General features: G+C 42.3%; 1 protein-coding gene across 2 annotated transcripts in view; it reads left to right on the top strand.

Annotated features, from left to right (window-relative positions):
* LOC141788695 (1-phosphatidylinositol 4,5-bisphosphate phosphodiesterase gamma-1-like) overlaps positions 1-18,523 on the top strand; it is a 35,582-nt gene that overhangs the window by 9,476 nt on the left and 7,583 nt on the right. Inside the window, exons 2-25 of one of the 2 annotated variants that reach the window (XM_074667694.1) lie at positions 3,392-3,541; positions 3,696-3,789; positions 6,708-6,755; positions 7,892-7,976; positions 8,068-8,148; positions 10,059-10,093; positions 10,299-10,371; positions 10,458-10,553; positions 10,633-10,751; positions 10,844-10,929; positions 12,853-12,973; positions 13,053-13,221; positions 13,296-13,415; positions 13,493-13,600; positions 13,677-13,861; positions 13,952-14,152; positions 14,231-14,350; positions 14,426-14,609; positions 14,682-14,759; positions 16,827-16,930; positions 17,037-17,133; positions 17,214-17,280; positions 17,375-17,541; positions 17,673-17,769. In XM_074667694.1, the coding sequence (XP_074523795.1) occupies positions 3,392-3,541; positions 3,696-3,789; positions 6,708-6,755; positions 7,892-7,976; positions 8,068-8,148; positions 10,059-10,093; positions 10,299-10,371; positions 10,458-10,553; positions 10,633-10,751; positions 10,844-10,929; positions 12,853-12,973; positions 13,053-13,221; positions 13,296-13,415; positions 13,493-13,600; positions 13,677-13,861; positions 13,952-14,152; positions 14,231-14,350; positions 14,426-14,609; positions 14,682-14,759; positions 16,827-16,930; positions 17,037-17,133; positions 17,214-17,280; positions 17,375-17,541; positions 17,673-17,769 (2,685 nt within the window). Of the gene's footprint in view, positions 1-3,391; positions 3,542-3,695; positions 3,790-6,707; positions 6,756-7,891; positions 7,977-8,067; positions 8,149-10,058; positions 10,094-10,298; positions 10,372-10,457; positions 10,554-10,632; positions 10,752-10,843; positions 10,930-12,852; positions 12,974-13,052; positions 13,222-13,295; positions 13,416-13,492; positions 13,601-13,676; positions 14,153-14,230; positions 14,351-14,425; positions 14,610-14,681; positions 14,760-16,826; positions 16,931-17,036; positions 17,134-17,213; positions 17,281-17,374; positions 17,542-17,672; positions 17,770-18,523 lie in introns of both variants that reach the window. The other variant, XM_074667693.1, reaches the window with a different exon arrangement.

Below are 18,523 nucleotides of genomic sequence, written 5' to 3'. Positions count from 1 at the left end.
GTTTATTGTTTTAAAGTGATTTAATCTCCTCTTTACCCCAGCGTCTCATCAGTCTCTCTCCGTCAGCAGTTTATCACCTTTTATAACCTCTTCATTCTGCTCTCTGGCCTCTGATTGTTCGCTTCCTCCAGATTTATAACCTCCCAGTCGACTTCTGCCATCTGGTCGGGGGTGATGTCACCGGCAGCTGTACCAGGAACAGTTTGTTTCACTGGAACTGCTCTGCAATTATCAACGGCTGGTGGTTTCAGGTCAGCAGGGCACACAGCTCGCTGCGCCCAGTCCGAGCAGCGCCGTGAGCTCTGAGAGGAGAGAGTGGGTTCGTTTACGAGCTGTAACCGAGACTTCAAAGTGTGTTTTCTTTCTGTGCGACTGTTGAGAGTATCTCAGACTCTGATGTTCCTCCAGTTGGCCCTCTGCACGTTTCTTTTCAAGCCTCCGCCCGGTCACGTTCATCAGAGTTCACGTTCAAAGAAGCTGTGTGTGCGTCTTTATCAAAATCATGTTTACAGCCTGGACGGGGATCTGAGGCCGCGGTGGGAGGAATCGTGCTCTGCGTGTGTGTGTGTGTGTGTGTGTGTGTTCTCTCCTTATCTATCAGTGTCTGTGTTGTGTAGAGAAAAGAGCAGTGTGTGTTTGGTGTGTGTGTTAACACAGTCACGGTGAGCAGAGTGTGACGCTTTGCGGGCTGAGCATGTGTTTGCCTCATTGTCCAGCGTCCAGACTAAATGGCAGGAAGTAATAAAGGGAAAGACCAGAGGAAAGCAACCAGCAGCCTCTCAGATATTTTTATTAATAGTTTGGGAGGAAAATGAGTCAACGTGAACGACTTTGGACCAGCAGGACCAACTTTTACTCAAGACTAGAGTCAATTCAGCAAAAACAAACGTGTAAACAAACACTTTCAACATTTTATACCCATGAACCATCGACAGCTGCCTTCAGGTGGTTTCTGCAGCTCTGAGATCAAAACTCTGGTCCAGGTAGTCTAATAAACCCTCATCAGTAGATCTATATGGTTCACCTGTTTTACTCCTTCACAAATATCTTATCAGCCAATCACATGGCAGCAATTCACAGCATATTATACTCATAAACTGTATATAGAGTGGACAGCATGGCTCCACCATTTACCATTGTACTTTTTTTTTTTTTTTTGTATTGAGGTTTTTATTCAGCGTAAAATTGAAACATGTTTTGCAGCAAGACAAAGTTACATTCATTTTTCAGAAATAAGGAAAAACAGAAAGACAAGTATAACATGTTGTTGTCTGACCATTGTTATAAAATGTGGTAATGATAAAAAAATAGAAATAAAAATAAAAAATGATTAAAATAAAAATAATAATTAAAAAATGAATAACATAGAAATAATAATAAAAAAAAATAAAAATAATAAAAAATAAATAAATAAATAAATAAAATACAAATAATAAAAAATAAATAAATGAATAAAACAAAAATAATAAAAAATAAATACATGAATAAAATAAAAGTAATTTAAAAATGAACAAATGAATAAAATAAAATAATAAAAAAATAAATAAATGAATAAAATAAAATAATAAAAAAATAAATAAATGAATAAAATGAAATAATAAAAAAAATAAATAAATGAATAAAATAAAAATAATAACAAAAATAAATAAATGAATAAAATGAAATAATAAAAAAAATAAATAAATGAATAAAATAAAAATAAAAATAAATGAATAAAATAAAAATAATCAAAAAATGAATAAAAAATTTTTAAATTAAAAGGAAAAATATATAAATAAAAAAAAATGAAAAAATCTTTTGTATCAAAATTTAGATCATTGGGGACCACAGTACGGTTTTGAAGCCAAAATTCCACCGTCACAGGCGCAGCTATGTGCAACAGTTGTGTAGCCAGAGTCTGCGCAGTAGAGAATGTGAGGGATTCTGGGAGAATCTGAGTGGAGCCAGGTGACAAAAAATTACAATTTTTCTTTTGAGAGTCTAATCACTTTTTGACTCTACCTCCCGACATATTTTACAGTCCCTGAAAAAAATACACAAGAACGGCAGCTGTCAATCATTGCTAAACATGACGCCTCGTTTTTAACCTTGTATAAGTAATGAAAACAAAACCTTTCAGGTAAATAGAGGACTTGAATACAAGACAGCCAAATGATATCTTCAAAACACCACAACAATCAGACATGAGAAACATTTCTTGGAGGTGTATTAATTTTTCAAAGTTTGACCACAGCCCATCTGGAATGACTGGAGAAATGGATTTTTTGACCTATACTGCAGCCAGCCACCAGGGGGAGCAGTTTTTGTGGCGACCTCACTTCAAGCCGAGCAAGATGACGTCCATTTTTTTTTACAGTCTTTGGTTATACTACACTATTAGTGCCTACTATTGTGGCTGAAATTTATGCAAACAATGCACAGCGCTAATGGTGTAAAGTTGGATTGAATTGAGTTCATAAAGTTTTGCAGATTTTCTCGTCTTACAACTCAAAACAGCAGATCATCTCTGCACCCTCCTCCTCCTCCTCCTCCTGGAGTTTGGACACGTTTCCATCTGAGTAGTAATAATGGACTCCTGCATTTATCTCCTGCCAAACGTGCCGCCTGTCGTCTCCTCGCGCAGGAGCCTCTGACTGAAAACACATTTCTGGATCTCCTCTTGGGTTTGACTCAGGATCAGCCTGGTTTGAACTTCACCCTCTGCCGTCCACCTGTTGGACCGATAACAGCCGAGATAACAAAGTCTGAACTCATATTTCACTGAAGTTTCTCTGTGGGTGATTAAAGTGAGTGTGTGAGTGTGTGTGTGTGTTATAGAAGGCCTGTGTTTGGCATCAATGAGGTGTGTTTATGTGTGTTTGCAGAAGACATCTGCTGTGTCAATAAGCGGGGGTTTTCTTTGTGGGTGTGTCGACTGCTGCAAGTGTCGAGGCAGAGTCCAGAGTTTACATCACTGGCTGTGGTCTGTCGCGCGCTCATAGCCACGCCGTCAACCCTTTAAACGCCGCACAAACCCCGATCCCTGGTCTCGCCTGTAAACCCTGAGGTCAAAGATTCTTTCTCCTGGACGTTAGGGAAATGTTTGTTTGTTTGGCTGCTGCGGCTCAAAATCCTCGGCAGACTTTTCAAGCATCCTGCCACTGACAGCTGAATGTTTGTGTGTCTGTTTTTGGGCTCACACACACACACACAGAAACACACACACTCATAGAGAGAACATTTGTTGAGCTTTCCGGCAGCAGATTTCTGTGTAATTGGCGAGGAAATGAACAACGTGCCAAACTGTGATTTACAGTCGTGCATATTTGTGTTCATGCAACATTATCCTTCCTTCCTCTCCCCCCTTCTCCTCCCTCCCTCCCTCCCTCCTCCTTTCTCCTCCCTCCTCCAGTCGACATACGAGAGATCCGGGAGCTGCGGTTGGGGAAGGGCTCCCGTGATTTTGAGCGCTACCCTGAGGAGGCCCGCAAACTGGACTCCGCCCACTGCTTCATCGTGCTTTATGGCCTGGAGTTTCGCCTCAGAACGCTCAGCGTGGCCGGTTAGTGTCTGTGTTTACTCCCTGAGGTTAAAGGTCAAACCTCATCAGATTAGTAAAGATAACTCAGTAACCTCTGAGCTTTTTACAGCCTGGTTTCAGTGAAGCTTTATGTTTCTGCAGAGAAGTCTCCATTTATGTGTCTGTGTCTTTGCAGCCTTCAGTGAGGAGGAGGTCAACATGTGGATCTCTGGACTCAACTGGCTCATGATGGACACTCAGAGAGCGCCTGCACCTCAACAGACCGACAGGTGTGCAACTGTCTCACACATTCACACATTCACCCAACAACTCACACTTTCTTTCCCTGGGGGTTGATAAGTTGTAGAGCCAGTGGTCCCAAAATCTCTAGGGTTTACAGAGAATGGTCCCAAAAAGAGAAAATACCCAGTGAGCGGCAGTTCTCTGAGACAAAATACTTTATTGATGCCAGAGGAAGAGCATCTCTGAACACACAACACGTCCAACCTTGAGGCAGATGGGCTACAGCAGCAGAAGACCACACCGGGTGACCCTCCTGTCAGCTAAGAACAGGAAACTGAGGCTACAATTCACACAGCAACACCAAAACTGGACAATAGAAGACTGGAGAAACGTTGCCTGGTCTGATGAGTCTAGATTTCTGCTCCACATTCAGATGGTAGGGTCAGAATTTGACCTCAACAACATGAAAGCATGGATCCATCCTGCCTTGTATCAACGGTTCAGGCTGCTGCTGCTGGTGTAATGGTGTGGGGGATATTTTCTTGGCTCACTTTGGGCCCCTTAGTACCAACTGAGCATGGTTTAAAGTCCAGAGAAAAAAAAAGGGAAAAAAAAACAGAAAAAAAAACAGAAAAAAAGAAAAATACGGGGGGACAAAAGAAAAAAAAGACAGAAAAAAATAGGAAAAAAATATTAAAAAAAGGGAAAAAAAGGAAAAAAAGGGAGAAAAAAGAAAAAAGAAAGAAAAAGAAAAAAAAGATAAAAAAGGGGAAAAGAAAAAAGAAAGAAGAAAAAGAGAAAAAAAAAAGGAAAAAGAAAAAGAGAAAAAAGGAAAAAAAAAAAGGAAAAAAAAAACACAGCCTACCTGAGTATTGTTGCTGACCATGTCCATCCCTTTATGAGCACAGTGTACCCATCTTCTGATGGCTACTTCCAGCAGGATAACGCTCCATGTCATAAAGCTGGAATCATCTCAGACTGCTTTCTTCAACATGACAATGAGTTCCCTGAACTCAAATGTCCTCCACAGTCCCCAGATCTCAATCCAATAGAGCACCTTTGGGATGTGGTGGAACGGGAGATTCTCATCATGGATGTTCAGACGACAAATCTGCAGCAACTGTGTGATGCTATCAAGTAGGCCTGTCACGATAATCAATAAATCGATTGACTGAACGATAAATAAAAACGTCCTCGGTAAGTTTGCCAGCCTCGATAAACTGACACGTGCATGCATGTTTGTTTTCCTCCTCTCTTTCGACCAAAGAGGCTGAATGAGAAGATGGCTCACTACGTCTATCTTTCCTAACATCAGGGTGCATAGGTTCTATAGCCGATTTATAGCCGAGTGAGCATCTGTCAAAAATGCGATCTTTGGGGTGAAGACGGGCTGCTCGCTCGTACACACGGAGAGAGCTGAAGCGAGCGTCCTGAGGGGTAAGGAGGAAACACGCTAATATGAGTGATGGCACCAAAGATACGGTTCTTAAGCCGCCTGCCACAGTCCCAGTGTGGGAATATTTTGTTTTTTATCAGAATGAACAAAGTGTGAGCTCATGAACACCAACGAGCTGATATGTCGCATTTGTTTGAAAATAGTGGCGAAGAAGAAGAAGAAGGGGAGGTGCAGCAGAGCCTTGTTCTTTGACAATCCGCTCTTACTGAGGCTTTTGGTCTGCAAAGTAAATAGAAATAAAAGTGCCAAATGGTGGCGCTCAAAGACAGATACATTACCAAAGAAATGCAGCCCTTCAATACGGTTGAAAGCCAGAAATGTTAAAAATGTTTGACAGACAGTACGGATTGACTGGGAAAAAGTACATGTTACAAACAATTCAGGAACTGTATAAACTCCCTTTTGTTTAGGTTATAGTTTTTATTGTTGTTTTTCATTTTTTCTTTAGAGACAGGGTCTATGTTTTATTGTTTTTGATTAGTATTAATTATTTTCATTGACACGTTATTTTTTCTAAAAGAGAGTCCATTTCATTTTCATTGTATTTTTTTCTCTTTCTTGTTTGTTAAATTTATTATATTTTTTGTTCAATTTATTTTATTTCAAAGATCCTGACCTTTTAATTACAGTTAAATACGCTTAAGAAATTAAAGTTTCTTGCTTTTGATATGGTGTACTCACTTTATTATCCCATTTTTCATAATTACATCAATGAAAAAAAGGGAAAAAAATCAAAATAATATTGACAATAATATTGTTTATCGGCAGTATTTTGGAAAATTATCATCTAGCAAAATTTTCTAATCGTGACAGGCCTACTATCATCAATATGTTAATGTGGACCAAACTCTCTGAGGAATGTTTCCAGGACCTTGTTGAATCTATGCCATGAAGGATTAAAGCAGTTCTGAAGGGAAAAGGGGTCCGACATAAACATAAAATGACTGAAAACATTTCAAAGAATCATCAGATCATCTCCATCTCCTGTCTGTGCATTAAAAACAACACGCAGAGGTTTCATCCTGGAGAGTCAGGAGCTGCTCCGAGCAGAGAGTAAACGTTTGTTTTGGCTCTGAAGTATTTGCTCCACATGAACGTGTGGGGACGGTTTTTGGTGAGTGTGGCGTGAGCCGGGGCGCACGGAGAGGCTGCGAGGACGTGAAGGAGGGTTTTGTTGTTGACACAAAGTGAGCGGTGGATGTTTGGAAACGCTCAGAGGAAATGAAAAAGCTAATTTTGTCTGTTTATGGCTGTTGTGTAAACTGTTTAGGGAGTAGATTCGTCAGATGAATGGAGTTTTATTTTCACTTTTTCTGAGGGAAACACACAGGCTCCAGCTCAGACGCTCAGTTTATAGCAGAGACTGTGGCTGTGGTTTGTAGAGATGACAGACGACAGCTGCTGTGATTCTTTCTTTCTTATATAAATGAAGATAAATGTGGATAAATGTCATCCTGTCTTTGTTAATTAAAAGAATAAATGACGTTTTCTTCGTCCCTGTGTCCGTAGGTGGCTGAGGAAACAGTTTGAAGTCATGGACAGGAGCCACGAGGGCAGGTGGGTCACTCTCCACCAACACGTCAACACCCGGCCGTGGCTTTAACAGCGGCCTGTGATGGATGCTCATTGGCTGCTGGGTCACAGCAGGTGGAGCGTGGAGCTGAAACCAGATCCAGATGTCATCAAAGAGCGTTTTAAAGCTCCATCAGGGATCTGCCCTGACCTCAGCCTCCACGTATCACACACACACACACACACACACACACGCTCTGTCTCCTCACTGTCCCGCTGGCATTAATACCTCCAGGCTTCTGTTTGGGTGGAAGCTGCTCCAGGACAAACAGCCTGCCATCGCCTGATAAGCGGCAGGAAGTGATGCGATGGGCTGGGAAAGGGCAGCTTCCTGTCTCCTGTGAAAATAGTAACAGTTACAGTAGCCAGACAGAGAGGAGGAGGAGGAGGAGGAGGAGGGAGGAGGAGGAGAGGATCAGAGCGGGCAGTAACGGAGGTCATCGACCCCTAAAACATGATCTCCACGTCTTCGCAGTGACCTTGCTCCTCTCTCCTTACCTGCTTTCCTCGCTTCCTTCCTCGTCCTCTCAGTGGCGGCTGATGTTTGCGTGCATGTGTTTTGTTACTCAGCAAAAGCGATTCTCCAGGTGCTGTTTGTGCGAGAGAGAAAAAGAAATATGCAACAGCGACGACTCAAACCTGAGGTCCCTTTAAGAAAAGATCAGATGGGGTTCAGAGTCCGTGCAGAGGAATGTGTTGGACTCTGCTCTGCAGCGACACGGGGAATAAAATCATAAATACCTCAGAGAAAACACACCACATGTCCTAATCACCTGTTCCTCAGAATCTGACCAAGAGATGAAGGTTTTTTATCTGTTATGAAGCAGTAAAGCTGATTTTACGACAGGTGGACTCTGCCTGGTTTTGATTTTTATCCGTTTTTATGACTCAAACTTTACCCTGGCTTAAAATAAAGCCTGAAACGTGAACCACGTTTTGATTTTATCACCTTGTGACTCATTAATTGAGCTTTATGTATTTGTGCTATCTTTTTTGTGTTGATTTGGCGCCCCCCTGTGGACAAGCTTTAAACTAAAGCCATCCAAACTGAAGAATCCTAATGTTCAGCACCACCCAGCGCCCTCTTGTGGTTGAAACCTTCTCTGTGCTGTTTCTTCCAGCATCACGGTGAAGGACGTGAAAGCTCTGCTGCCTCAGATCAACTTCAGAGTCCCCAACATGCGTTTCCTCAAAGACAAGCTGCAGGTAAGTCACCTTTCCGTCTCTTCTTCTCCACCTGAAGCTTTCCAGCTCCTTTAAATGTCTTCCTGATGTTTTTGTCTCCGTCTTTTCCCAGGAGGTGGAGGCCAGGAGCGACCTGTCGTACCCTAACTTTGCACAGCTCTACAGAACTCTGATGTTCGACGCACAGAAAAGTGTAAGTTTGATTTATTTTAAAACACAAACACACTCTCACAGAATTGTGCAAGAAGTACTTAAATCCTTTACATAGACACAAGCAGATTATCAGGATTACATCATGCATCTGATATTTTACCATATCACAACTGCAGGAAGTTATTCTACGTTCAGTTGAATATTTGCAGAAACATGCTTTTCTGCACTGATTCAGAAGAAAGCATTTATCTTTTTGGGGAAGGCGGCCTTTTTCATACGTTTCCACAGAGCGACTCCTCATGACTGTTACAGTTTTTTCCTGTTACTCAATAGACAGCAGGGCTACACGATTCTGGCAAAAATGTGAATAACAACTTTTTTGTTTAGAAATTAGCTCAAGTTTCTCTGGCACAATTTTATTCAAAAAATGTTTTTAAAACTGATCAACTTTGAGAAAACAAAAAAGAACATTCAAGCATTCATAAGGAGGAATATTAATAAATGTTTATGGTACAAATGACCTGATGGATTTTGCTTATCCGTCCAATTCTCTAGTGATTTCCTTATTGATGCCTCTTGTGAATGTTCAACATGTGTGTCAACAACATTTTCTTTAGTTTATAAGTGAATAAATATGACATTGATCAATGGATCTGGATATCTCTGGACAGAAAATAAATGATGATAAGTAAAACTCAAACTTCAGTTGATGCAGAAGTATTTTTATGCTATATGTTATTGACTAAAGTAGGCGGTCTAGTTTCCTGTAGAGGTTATAGCAATGCTTTCAAAGAGCTGTGAGGAGTTTGAAAGTGATCTGTAAAAAGTCTCCCTTCTAGATATCCCCCTGATCGCAATCCACACTTTAAAATGAGATTATCAGCACCAATAATTCTGGTTACAGGTTATTTCAAAATGCTACTTCGTAGCTTCCCAATAGGGTCAAGCAGGACAGAGCAGGTTGATTTACAGCACGTCCAAGTCTCTATGACAACACCACATTAGCTGATGAAGTTTAGTAGTCAGAAGAGAGATCTGTGTTTTTCTCTGCTGATTTCTGTGATTAATTTTGTAGTGATGGTGGACACTGGAGCCTAACTGTCAGACAGAAAAAGGACAGAAGAACAAAAGAAAGAGAAACAGGAGAGAGATAGAGCACGGGCTAAAGGCGAAAAGGGCTAATCTGTTTGTGCTAATGTTGACTCCAACCCACAGTCAGCAGTTATTCTGCAGTGGTCTGTTCAAACTTGAGAGTCTATCAATAAAATGAAGAGTGAGGTTACGTTAGCTCTGATTGGTAGATGACTGGTAGGACAAATGCTAAATACAAACTGATTGTGTTTACTTGTTGTCACGTTAGCCTGCAGATACGTCAGAGCACCAGGCTGCCGATAGCACTACATACAGCCAGCTACTACAATGTTTGCTGGTTGTCACATTTCATATCGTAGCGCTACGTAACTGTACTGATAAATACCTTACCTAGTTAATTCTGTTTCTGTGATGATGCTAACTGCTAGAATATAAATGCAATTCCCCATATACGTTAGCTTCAAGCTAGCAATATTTTTTTCTTTATTGATTTTGGCTCATTAGAAGATGTGTAACATGTTGGATGTATTAAATAGGAATCTTGTGGGGGCATTTCTTTACAATCAAGCCCATGAAATAAAATACTTTAGAATCATCCATGTTTAGAAATAATATCACTAACATGTGCAAACTGAGATTCCACGCAAACAGGTTCTGAAAAGTTGCCGGCCAGCAAAAACACTTGTTTTTCTTGTTGATAGTTTCTCGTTTTCATCAGTTCATAAGGACTTCCTGTAAGAGTAAAGTATTTGAGTACTTCTGCGCTCACTGCACAGCACTCACTTTGTCCTTTACTGTTTATGCCTCACCTGGCTCCTCTCACCTCTGTCACCTGGCTCCTCCCCCTTCTGTCCCCAGATTATTGAGCAGCTGGAGCTCTCCTTCCCTCTGCGGTGAGTCCCTCCACCTTCACTTCCTCCTCCTCCTCCTCCTCTTCCTCAGTGTCCACTCCCTGAGCCCTCACCCCTCCACGTTGAGTCTCTGCCTCTTTAAGTTACACCTGAAGTTTTTCTCCTGCTTCTGTAAACATGAATTCATTTATTAAACTCCTGAGGTCTGTTTTGCTGTCTGACGTCTTGAAATCTGTGGTGTTTGCAGGAACGTTGACAGACCGGAGCTTTGTCAGATTTCTCTCTACGACTTCCAGAAGTTTCTGCAGATGGACCAGAAGGTGCTGGACTCGCTGAGGATCAGAAATGCTCCGTAATAAAACCTGCTCCGTGCTCACGCTGCCTCTCTCTGGATCTCTCTCCTCAGGAGTCGTGGGCGTCTGATCTGGGTCGTGTCAGAGAGTTTCTCATGGCGTACATGCGAGGCGGCCCGCAGCCCGAGCCGATGCTGCAGCTCGACGAGGTAAAATACTCTGAAGATCAGAAACAGATTCATGTTTCCTCCTACCGTACAGTCTGATCGTGTTTCTGTGTGTTCCTAGTTCCTCACGTTCCTGTTCTCCAAAGAGAACTCTATCTGCGACCCTCGGCTCTCTCCTGTTGTTGCTGACGACATGAAGCGGCCGCTGTCTCAGTACTGGATCTCCTCCTCACACAACACGTACAACCTCACTTCAGAGAGTTTTCTTTCTCAGTTCATCCTCTGAGTTTGTCCTCTTTAATGATTTTGTTTCCGTCTTCCTGTCGCCTCAGTTACCTGACAGGTGACCAGTTTTCCAGTGAGTCCTCTCTGGAGGCGTACGCCCGCTGTTTGAGGATGGGCTGCCGCTGCATTGAGCGTAAGGAACGTTCTTCATTCATAAAAAAATAAAACAGAGGCTTCAATCAGTCTTCTTCTCCCTTAAATTCCTAGAAAGAAGAAAGTTGCCGCAGGAATTAAGGAGGAAAAAGATTAATCATAATTTCTGGATAGTTTTGAGCACGTATGTTCCTCGTCCTGTTTTGTGCTGAAAGACCAAACCTTAGGGCTCGACGCAGAGTGTTGACTCAGAGAGTCTGGCTTCACCGAGTTTGTTTTGTCTTATGTCACACAACAATGACAGTCTCCACAGAAAAGCCACAAGTAAATGGTTAAATGTTGTCAAAAAAACATTTTCCAGTTTTGATTTAGTAAAACTGGTTCTGTATCTAGGTAGAGTTCATAAAAGTAGTTAATTTGATTGGCCAATATGTAACCATTTCAATTCAGTGGCAAGTTATTGCCACTGCTTCAGTCAAACTTTCCAAAGGGCAGAACTTTGCACTTTTTCATTTCCTTGCCACTTTCCACAACATTTCCTAGTCATTGACAGCCATTGTTTTTTTCTTGTTGGACACTGTATATCTTGAGTGCTCTGAAGCCAAAGGTTGAAGTTTTCAACTTGGCAAATCCCATCTTCAGAGTTGCAATCCAGTATTATAATAAGGTTTTAGGACCCTGCTCACCTCCACTGTGCCCCTTTTTATCTTTTGTTTCACATTTTTTTAGATATTCTTTTATTTCATTATATATATATATATATATATATATATATATATATATATATATATATATATATATATATATATATATATATATATATATTTAATTTTTTTAAAATTTTATATCTTAACTTTTTATGTTTATTTTACAGCGTGTATAGTTTGTAACTCTGTATAAGGTTGTTGCTAGTCTCATGTTATCTTCTTGTTAATTGTTAGCACAAATACAAGTCACATTCCTTGTATGTGCAAAAGTAGTTGGCAATTAAACCTGATTCGTTCTGATTCAGTTCGACTCAATTTGATTTGATTAATTTAATTCAGTTTGATTTGATTCATTTTGATTCAATTGGATTCAATCTGATGTGATCCAATTCATTTAATTTGATTTGATTTAATTCAATTCAATTTGATTCAATTTGTTTTGATTCCATTTGATTTGATCCAATTAATTAAATTAGATCCCATTCAGTTTGATTCAATTGGATTCAAAAGGATTTGATTCAGTTTTATTCGATTCAATTTGATTGAGCCGGTTAATTTAGTTTAATTTGATTTGATTCAATTTGATTTGAACCAATTCATTTAATTTAATTTGATCGGAATCAAATCTGATTTAATTAGATCTGATCCAATTCGGTTCAATCATTTGATTTGATTTGATTCATTTGGATCCAATTCTTTAAGTTTGATTAGATTTGGTTTGATTCTTCAGATTTGATTTGATTCTGTTTGATTCCATTAAATCCTATTCGATTTGATTCATTCATATTTGATGTGATTTGATTTGAATCTATTTGATCTGATTCGATTCACGGTTGAAGTGCATTGCAGGGCAGCCTCTAAGGGGCATCGGTTAGCTGATTTCTTACACTACTGTTAAAAAAGCTTTAAGATACCAAATTTTTAGCAAGGCCTGACATTCCTTAAAAAAAAAACGTAAGCAATATTGAGCACTTAAGGGTCTTTAGAAAGTTTCTCCATCAGTCATATAATAATGACAATTACAGTCAGATCAGATACAGGGAGGATCTGATCCTGTGCTCTAATGAGTTAGACCAACAATAGCGTGCACAAATTAGGATATTTGTGTTCATATTTTTCTTTTGCTGTTTGTGACTCATTCAGGGTCCTCGTCTTCCCCCTCTCCTTAATCATTTCTGGATGTTCTTGTACACTTTAACATGAAAACTCAGACTCATCACAGCTGTACTCCTGAACCTGTGTGTCTCTGATCTTAGTGGACTGCTGGGACGGACCTGACGACCTCCCGATCATCTACCACGGCCACACCTTAACCTCCAAGATCAAGTTCCTGGATGTGCTGCACACCATCAAAGAACACGCCTTCGTCACGTCCGAGTACGTTAACGTCAGCGTGAGACAGCCGCTCTGAGTCTGACCTGTAGACATCAGCTCACCTGTCTGCTCCTCCTCTCAGGTACCCTGTGATCCTGTCCATCGAGGACCACTGCAGCGTGGTCCAGCAGAGGAACATGGCCACACACTTCAAGAAGGTGTTCGGAGATCTGCTGCTCACCAAGCCCGTGGATAACAACGCCGAGGAGCTTCCTTCGCCCTACCAGCTCCGGAGGAAGATCCTCATCAAGGTACGGCAAGAATCCCTGCAAGGCTGAAGTAAAAAAAAACAGTACATCAGAAATTTATCTTTTTCCTTTTTCAGCACAAGAAGCTGGTGGAGGGCAAGCCTTACGAAGAGGTCTCGTCAGCCAGCTACTCTGAAAACGACATCAGCAACTCTCTGAAAAACGGCATCCTCTACTTGGAGGATCCCATCGACCACGTACGTGTCCCCGAAGAGTTATTCAAGAACAAAACGCACAAAGAAGAGTCACTGACGTGTGTTTGTGTCGCTTACAGACGTGGACTCCTCATTATTTCGTCCTGACGAGTAACAAGATTTACTACTCAGAGGAGACGTCACACTACCAGACGGCCGACGAAGAGGAGGAGGAGGAGGCGAAAGAGGTAGAGGGAGGGGGAGGATGTGAAAGGATGTTTGTGAGGTCAGGATGCTGACACAGATTTGTTTGGCGTTCTTTAGGAGTGCAACAACAATGAGCAGCACTGCGCAGAGCGATGGTTCCACGGGAAGCTGGGCGGAGGTCGAGATGGTCGACAGGTGGCGGAGAAGCTCCTGCAGGAGTACTGCGAGGGCGGGGCTAAAGACGGCACCTTCCTGGTTCGAGAGAGCGAGACGTTTGTCGGAGACTACACCCTCTCCTTCTGGTTCGTGACGCCAAGCGGTGGAGATCGTGAGAAGATGGTGCAACGAATGGAAGATGTGACGGTTTGGTTCTTGTTCTGTTTCTCCTCCAGGCGCTCCAGTCGAGTCCAGCACTGCAGGATCCACTCCCGTCAGGAGTCCGGCTCCACCCGCTTCTACCTGACAGACAACCTGGTGTTCGACAGCCTCTACCGCCTCATCTGCCACTACAGGGACACTCCTCTGCGCTGCAACGAGTTCGAGATGCGGCTGGGAAACCCGGTTCCTCAACCCAACGCGCACGAGAGCCGAGAGTGAGTGACGGGTTTTCGATTCGTCTCAGAGTACAGAAAGAATCTCATCTGATCCTTAAACCTGCTGAATCTCCCCAGGTGGTTCCACTCCAGCATCTCCAGAGTCCAGGCTGAACACTTACTGATGCGCGTTCCCAGAGACGGGGCGTTCCTGGTGCGCAAACGCAGCGAGCACAACTCCTTCGCCATCTCCTTCAGGTACACGTCACACAACAGCAAACGTAATCCTGTCTTGTTGATCTTGTTCCTGATTGGATTTCTTTGAATGTTCAGAGCGGAGGGGAAGATCAAACACTGTCGGATCCAGCAGGAGGGCCGGCTCTTCATGCTGGGCAGCTCGGCAGAGTTCGAGAGTCTGGTGGATCTGGTGAGCTACTACGAGAAACATCCTCTGTACCGCAAGATGAAGCTGCGCTACCCCATCAACGAGGACACGCTGGAGCGGATGGGCACCACGGTAGGACACTGACCTCAGGATCAGAACTCCAGAAACAACAAGAGTGACCGATATTTATTGTTTCCTTTCCAGGAGCTTGATTACGGAGCGCTGTATGAAGTCCGTACTCCTCATTTCTACGTGGAAGCCAATAAGATGCCGTCAGCCCGGGTGAGTGAGCCCAACCCACTCTCCCAACTCACCCACTCTCCACCACTCCAAACTCTCCCAAATCTACCAATATACTCACCCTCTCTCCAATTCCCAACTCACTCTCATACTCTCCAGTTCTCTAAACTTGCCCAACTCTCCCAACTAACTCCACCAACCCACTCTCCAACTTGAAACTCTCCCTCTTTCTAGCTCCCAACTGTACCCACTCTCCACCTCTCCTGTCCTCCAAACTCTCCCAATTCACTCTCCTAACCCACTCACCCACTTTCCAAATCTCAAGTGCTTCAAAGCTCCAAACACCCCCAACTCTTCCAAATCTCAAACTCTCCCCACTCTCCTAGCTCCATTTTTTCCCACTCTCCAAACCTCTTGCTAAACAACTCTACAACTTTCGACTCGCTCTCTCCAATTCTCTAAACTCTCCCAACTCTCCCAACTGACTCCACCAACCCACTCTCCAACTTGAAATGTACCCACTCTCTAACTCTAAACTCTCACTCTTTCCAACTCCCAACTGTCCCCACTCTCTACCTCTCCAGTTCTCTTAACTCCCCCTATTCATGCTCCCAACCCACTCTCCCACTCTTCAGTTCTCTTAACTCTCCCAACTCCAAAATTTATCACTCTCAAACTCCTAACTCTCTCTCCTGACTCTCCCAACTCTCCATCCCTTCAATTTTTACACTCTCCTACCGTTCATACCAACTCTCCGTGTCTCCAATTCTCTAACACTTCAAACTGACTCTACCAACCCACTCTCCAAACTCTCACTCTTTCCAACTCCCATCTTACCCCGCTCTCCACCTCTCCAACTCTCAAAACTCTTCCAACTTACTCTCCCAACCCACTCACCCACTTTCCAACTCCAAACTCACTCTCCCTTTTCTTTCATCCTCCAGCTCTCCAAACTTTCCAGCTCTTTTGCTTTGCGAACTCGATCTCCCAACACTCCAACTTTCCCAACTCAATAACTCTAAACTTGCTCTCCTAAGTCTCCAAGCTCTACCACTCTCCAACTCCCTAAACTCACTCTTCCAACTCTCCAACTCTCCTACTATACAACTCTACAACTCCACAATCCCTAACTTTACCTCTCTCCAATTCCTAAACCCCAAACTCTCCCAACTGACTTGACCAACCCACTCTCCAACTTGAAACTGACCCACTCAAAACTCACCTACACTCCAACTCCCAACTCACTAGTCCCACTCTTCCATCCTTCAACTCACAAAACTTTCTCTTTTGACTCACACAACTCTCTCACCCACTTTCCAACTCCCCCCTCCCACTCTCCATATCTCCAACTCTCCACCACTCCAAACTCTTTAACTCTTCCTTATTCACTCACCCACTCTCCCTCAACCAACCTATTCCAAATTTCTAACTCTACCATCCTCACAAACTCCCAACTCACTCCCCCAACCCTCCCGTCCACCCACTCTCCAAACTCTCTAACTCTCCCAATCTTTTGCTCTCCAAACTCACAATCCAACTCTCCCCACTCATCAACTCCAAACTTTACCACTCTCCAACTCTCGACTCTCTTCTGACTTTCCAAACTTTCCCAATTTTCCAAGTCTCCCACTCTCCAACTCTCCTAACTCACTCTCTTAATTCTTCAACTCCCCTGTAATACAACTCTACAGATCTCAACTCTCTTCTTCTTCTCTCCAACTCCAAACTCTCCTTCTTTCCTACTTCCAACTGTCCCCTCTCTCCACCTCTCCAATTCTCCAAACCTTTCCAATTCACTATCTCAACCCACTCTCCAACTTTCCAAAGTTTCCAACTCTCCCAACCCTTCCACTCTCCCTCTTTCCAACTGTCCCACTCTCTAACTCTCCTTCTCCCAACAAAGATGCTAAAGACATACAACGTGATGACTAAACATGCTATACATAGTAAACAAACTGGACTGTAAGGTACGGATTGGTGTGCACAGGAATCATCATGTTGTTTAAACTGTTTAGGTTAAAAGGAGCTTTGGCTCCCTCCAGTGGTTGTATCTGGAACTACACAGTGAGAGTAAAGCCTGATTGAGTTTGTTGTTGCTCTGTGTTTCAGTGCACTGTCAAAGCTCTGTACGACTATCGCGCTCAGAGGGAAGACGAGCTCTGCTTCCCCAAACAGGCGCTCATCCTCAACGTGGACAAACAGGAGGGCGGCTGGTGAGTGGATCTGTCTGTAGCATCTGCAGCTTTTCTGCACAGAGTCAGTTTCTTCAATGTGTCAAAGTGTCTTTAGATAAGACGTGAAGTGTTGTGTGACCTTCAGGTGGAGAGGAGACTACGGAGGAAAGAAACAGCTTTGGTTTCCTGCAAACTACGTGGAGGAGGTTCCCAGCTCTCCAACCAGAGAGGTGGACGAAGCTGTGAGTCCAGATTCTGTTCCCTGACCCGTCTATCGCTGTTGATGAATCTCTGAATGTTTCTGATGGTTTTGGTGTTTCAGTCCACAGAGAACAGTCCTCTGGGAACGTTCCTCAAAGGCTTCATCGATGTGCCCACCTGTCACGTAGGTGAGGTGATCTGCATGAAACCTAGCAGGCAATAATCCAGCCAGAAACCACCCAGAAGTCATCCCCTCTTTGCTGTTTCTTTCTTTCTGTCCAGTGGTTCATAAAGACGGGAAAAACTCCCGACCCTACGTCTTCACCATCCACTCCCAGCACCTGTCCTCCCTCCCCGTTCAGACGCTGGATGTAGCCGCTGACAGTCTGGAGGATCTGAACATGTGGGTCAGCAAGATCAGAGAGGCCACGCAGAACGCCGATGCTCGGGTGAGAAGTAAAAACATCCAGCAGCCTCAGTGATCTGTGATCTCAGTGATCACATTTCTGCTGGTTAGTGAAAATCCTGAGCTGAAAAACGATGAAATGTCAGCGCTCACTCTCTGGTACATCTGTAACAGATGCAGGAGGAGAAGCAGATGGAGAGGAGGAAGAAGATTGCAGTGGAGCTCTCTGAGCTGGTGGTGTACTGCCGACCTGTCCCCTTCAATGAGGACAGTAAGGACTATCCCTCCTTAACACACCTTAAACAATCTTTGTGTGTAAAACCAAGTCTAATACAGGGGTCTACGACCTTTACTTTCATAGGAGACAATTTCCCTCAGCTCACCTGGATAAAGTCATTTGGGAGCCACAAAATCTACTCTATCTCCACAATAAAGACTAAACCTGGATCTTACTCTATAGAAAGTTAAAATCTAGTGAGAAAATAATCTAAATCTAAATCTAAATTATAAAATAAATGATTAGAAGATAAAAAAAAATATTTTATGAAACTTTGTGAATCTGCAAAAGTCTCTAACAATTCTGAAATTTCAAAAAGGTTGCAAAAATTTCAGAAAACTTGTGGTTTCACAAAAAAATATTTTTTGAAATGTAAAAAATTAACATTTAGTAAAATTGCTAAAAAAAAACCAACATCTTTCTAACATTTCCGTAAATTATTAAGTTAAAAAATTGCAAAATTTTCACCAATTTTGAAATCATTAATAATTGCGAAACTTCCCCAGTATTTAAATTTAACTGATATACATAAATAAAAAAAATGTCAGAAAAAATTGAAATAAAGTAAATTTTGCAAAACTTTCAAAAAATTTTGATATTTCAAAAAGTTCCAAAAATTTAAACAAAATGTGCAATTTTTTGACATTTCAAATAGTCAAATTTAGTTTATTTGCCAAAATGTTGATTTCCTTTTGAAATTTTGTTAAATATTAATATAAAAAAATTGCAAAAAAACTTGCTTATTTTT

Source organism: Halichoeres trimaculatus, unplaced genomic scaffold (genome assembly GCF_033239565.1).
Source record: "Halichoeres trimaculatus isolate MK-OKI-2021-1 unplaced genomic scaffold, fHalTri1.1 fHalTri1_scaffold_4, whole genome shotgun sequence".
Taxonomy (NCBI): Eukaryota; Metazoa; Chordata; class Actinopteri; order Labriformes; family Labridae; genus Halichoeres; species Halichoeres trimaculatus.
Note: the sequence above shows the minus strand (reverse complement) of the source record. Positions and strands in the feature narration are given on the sequence as shown.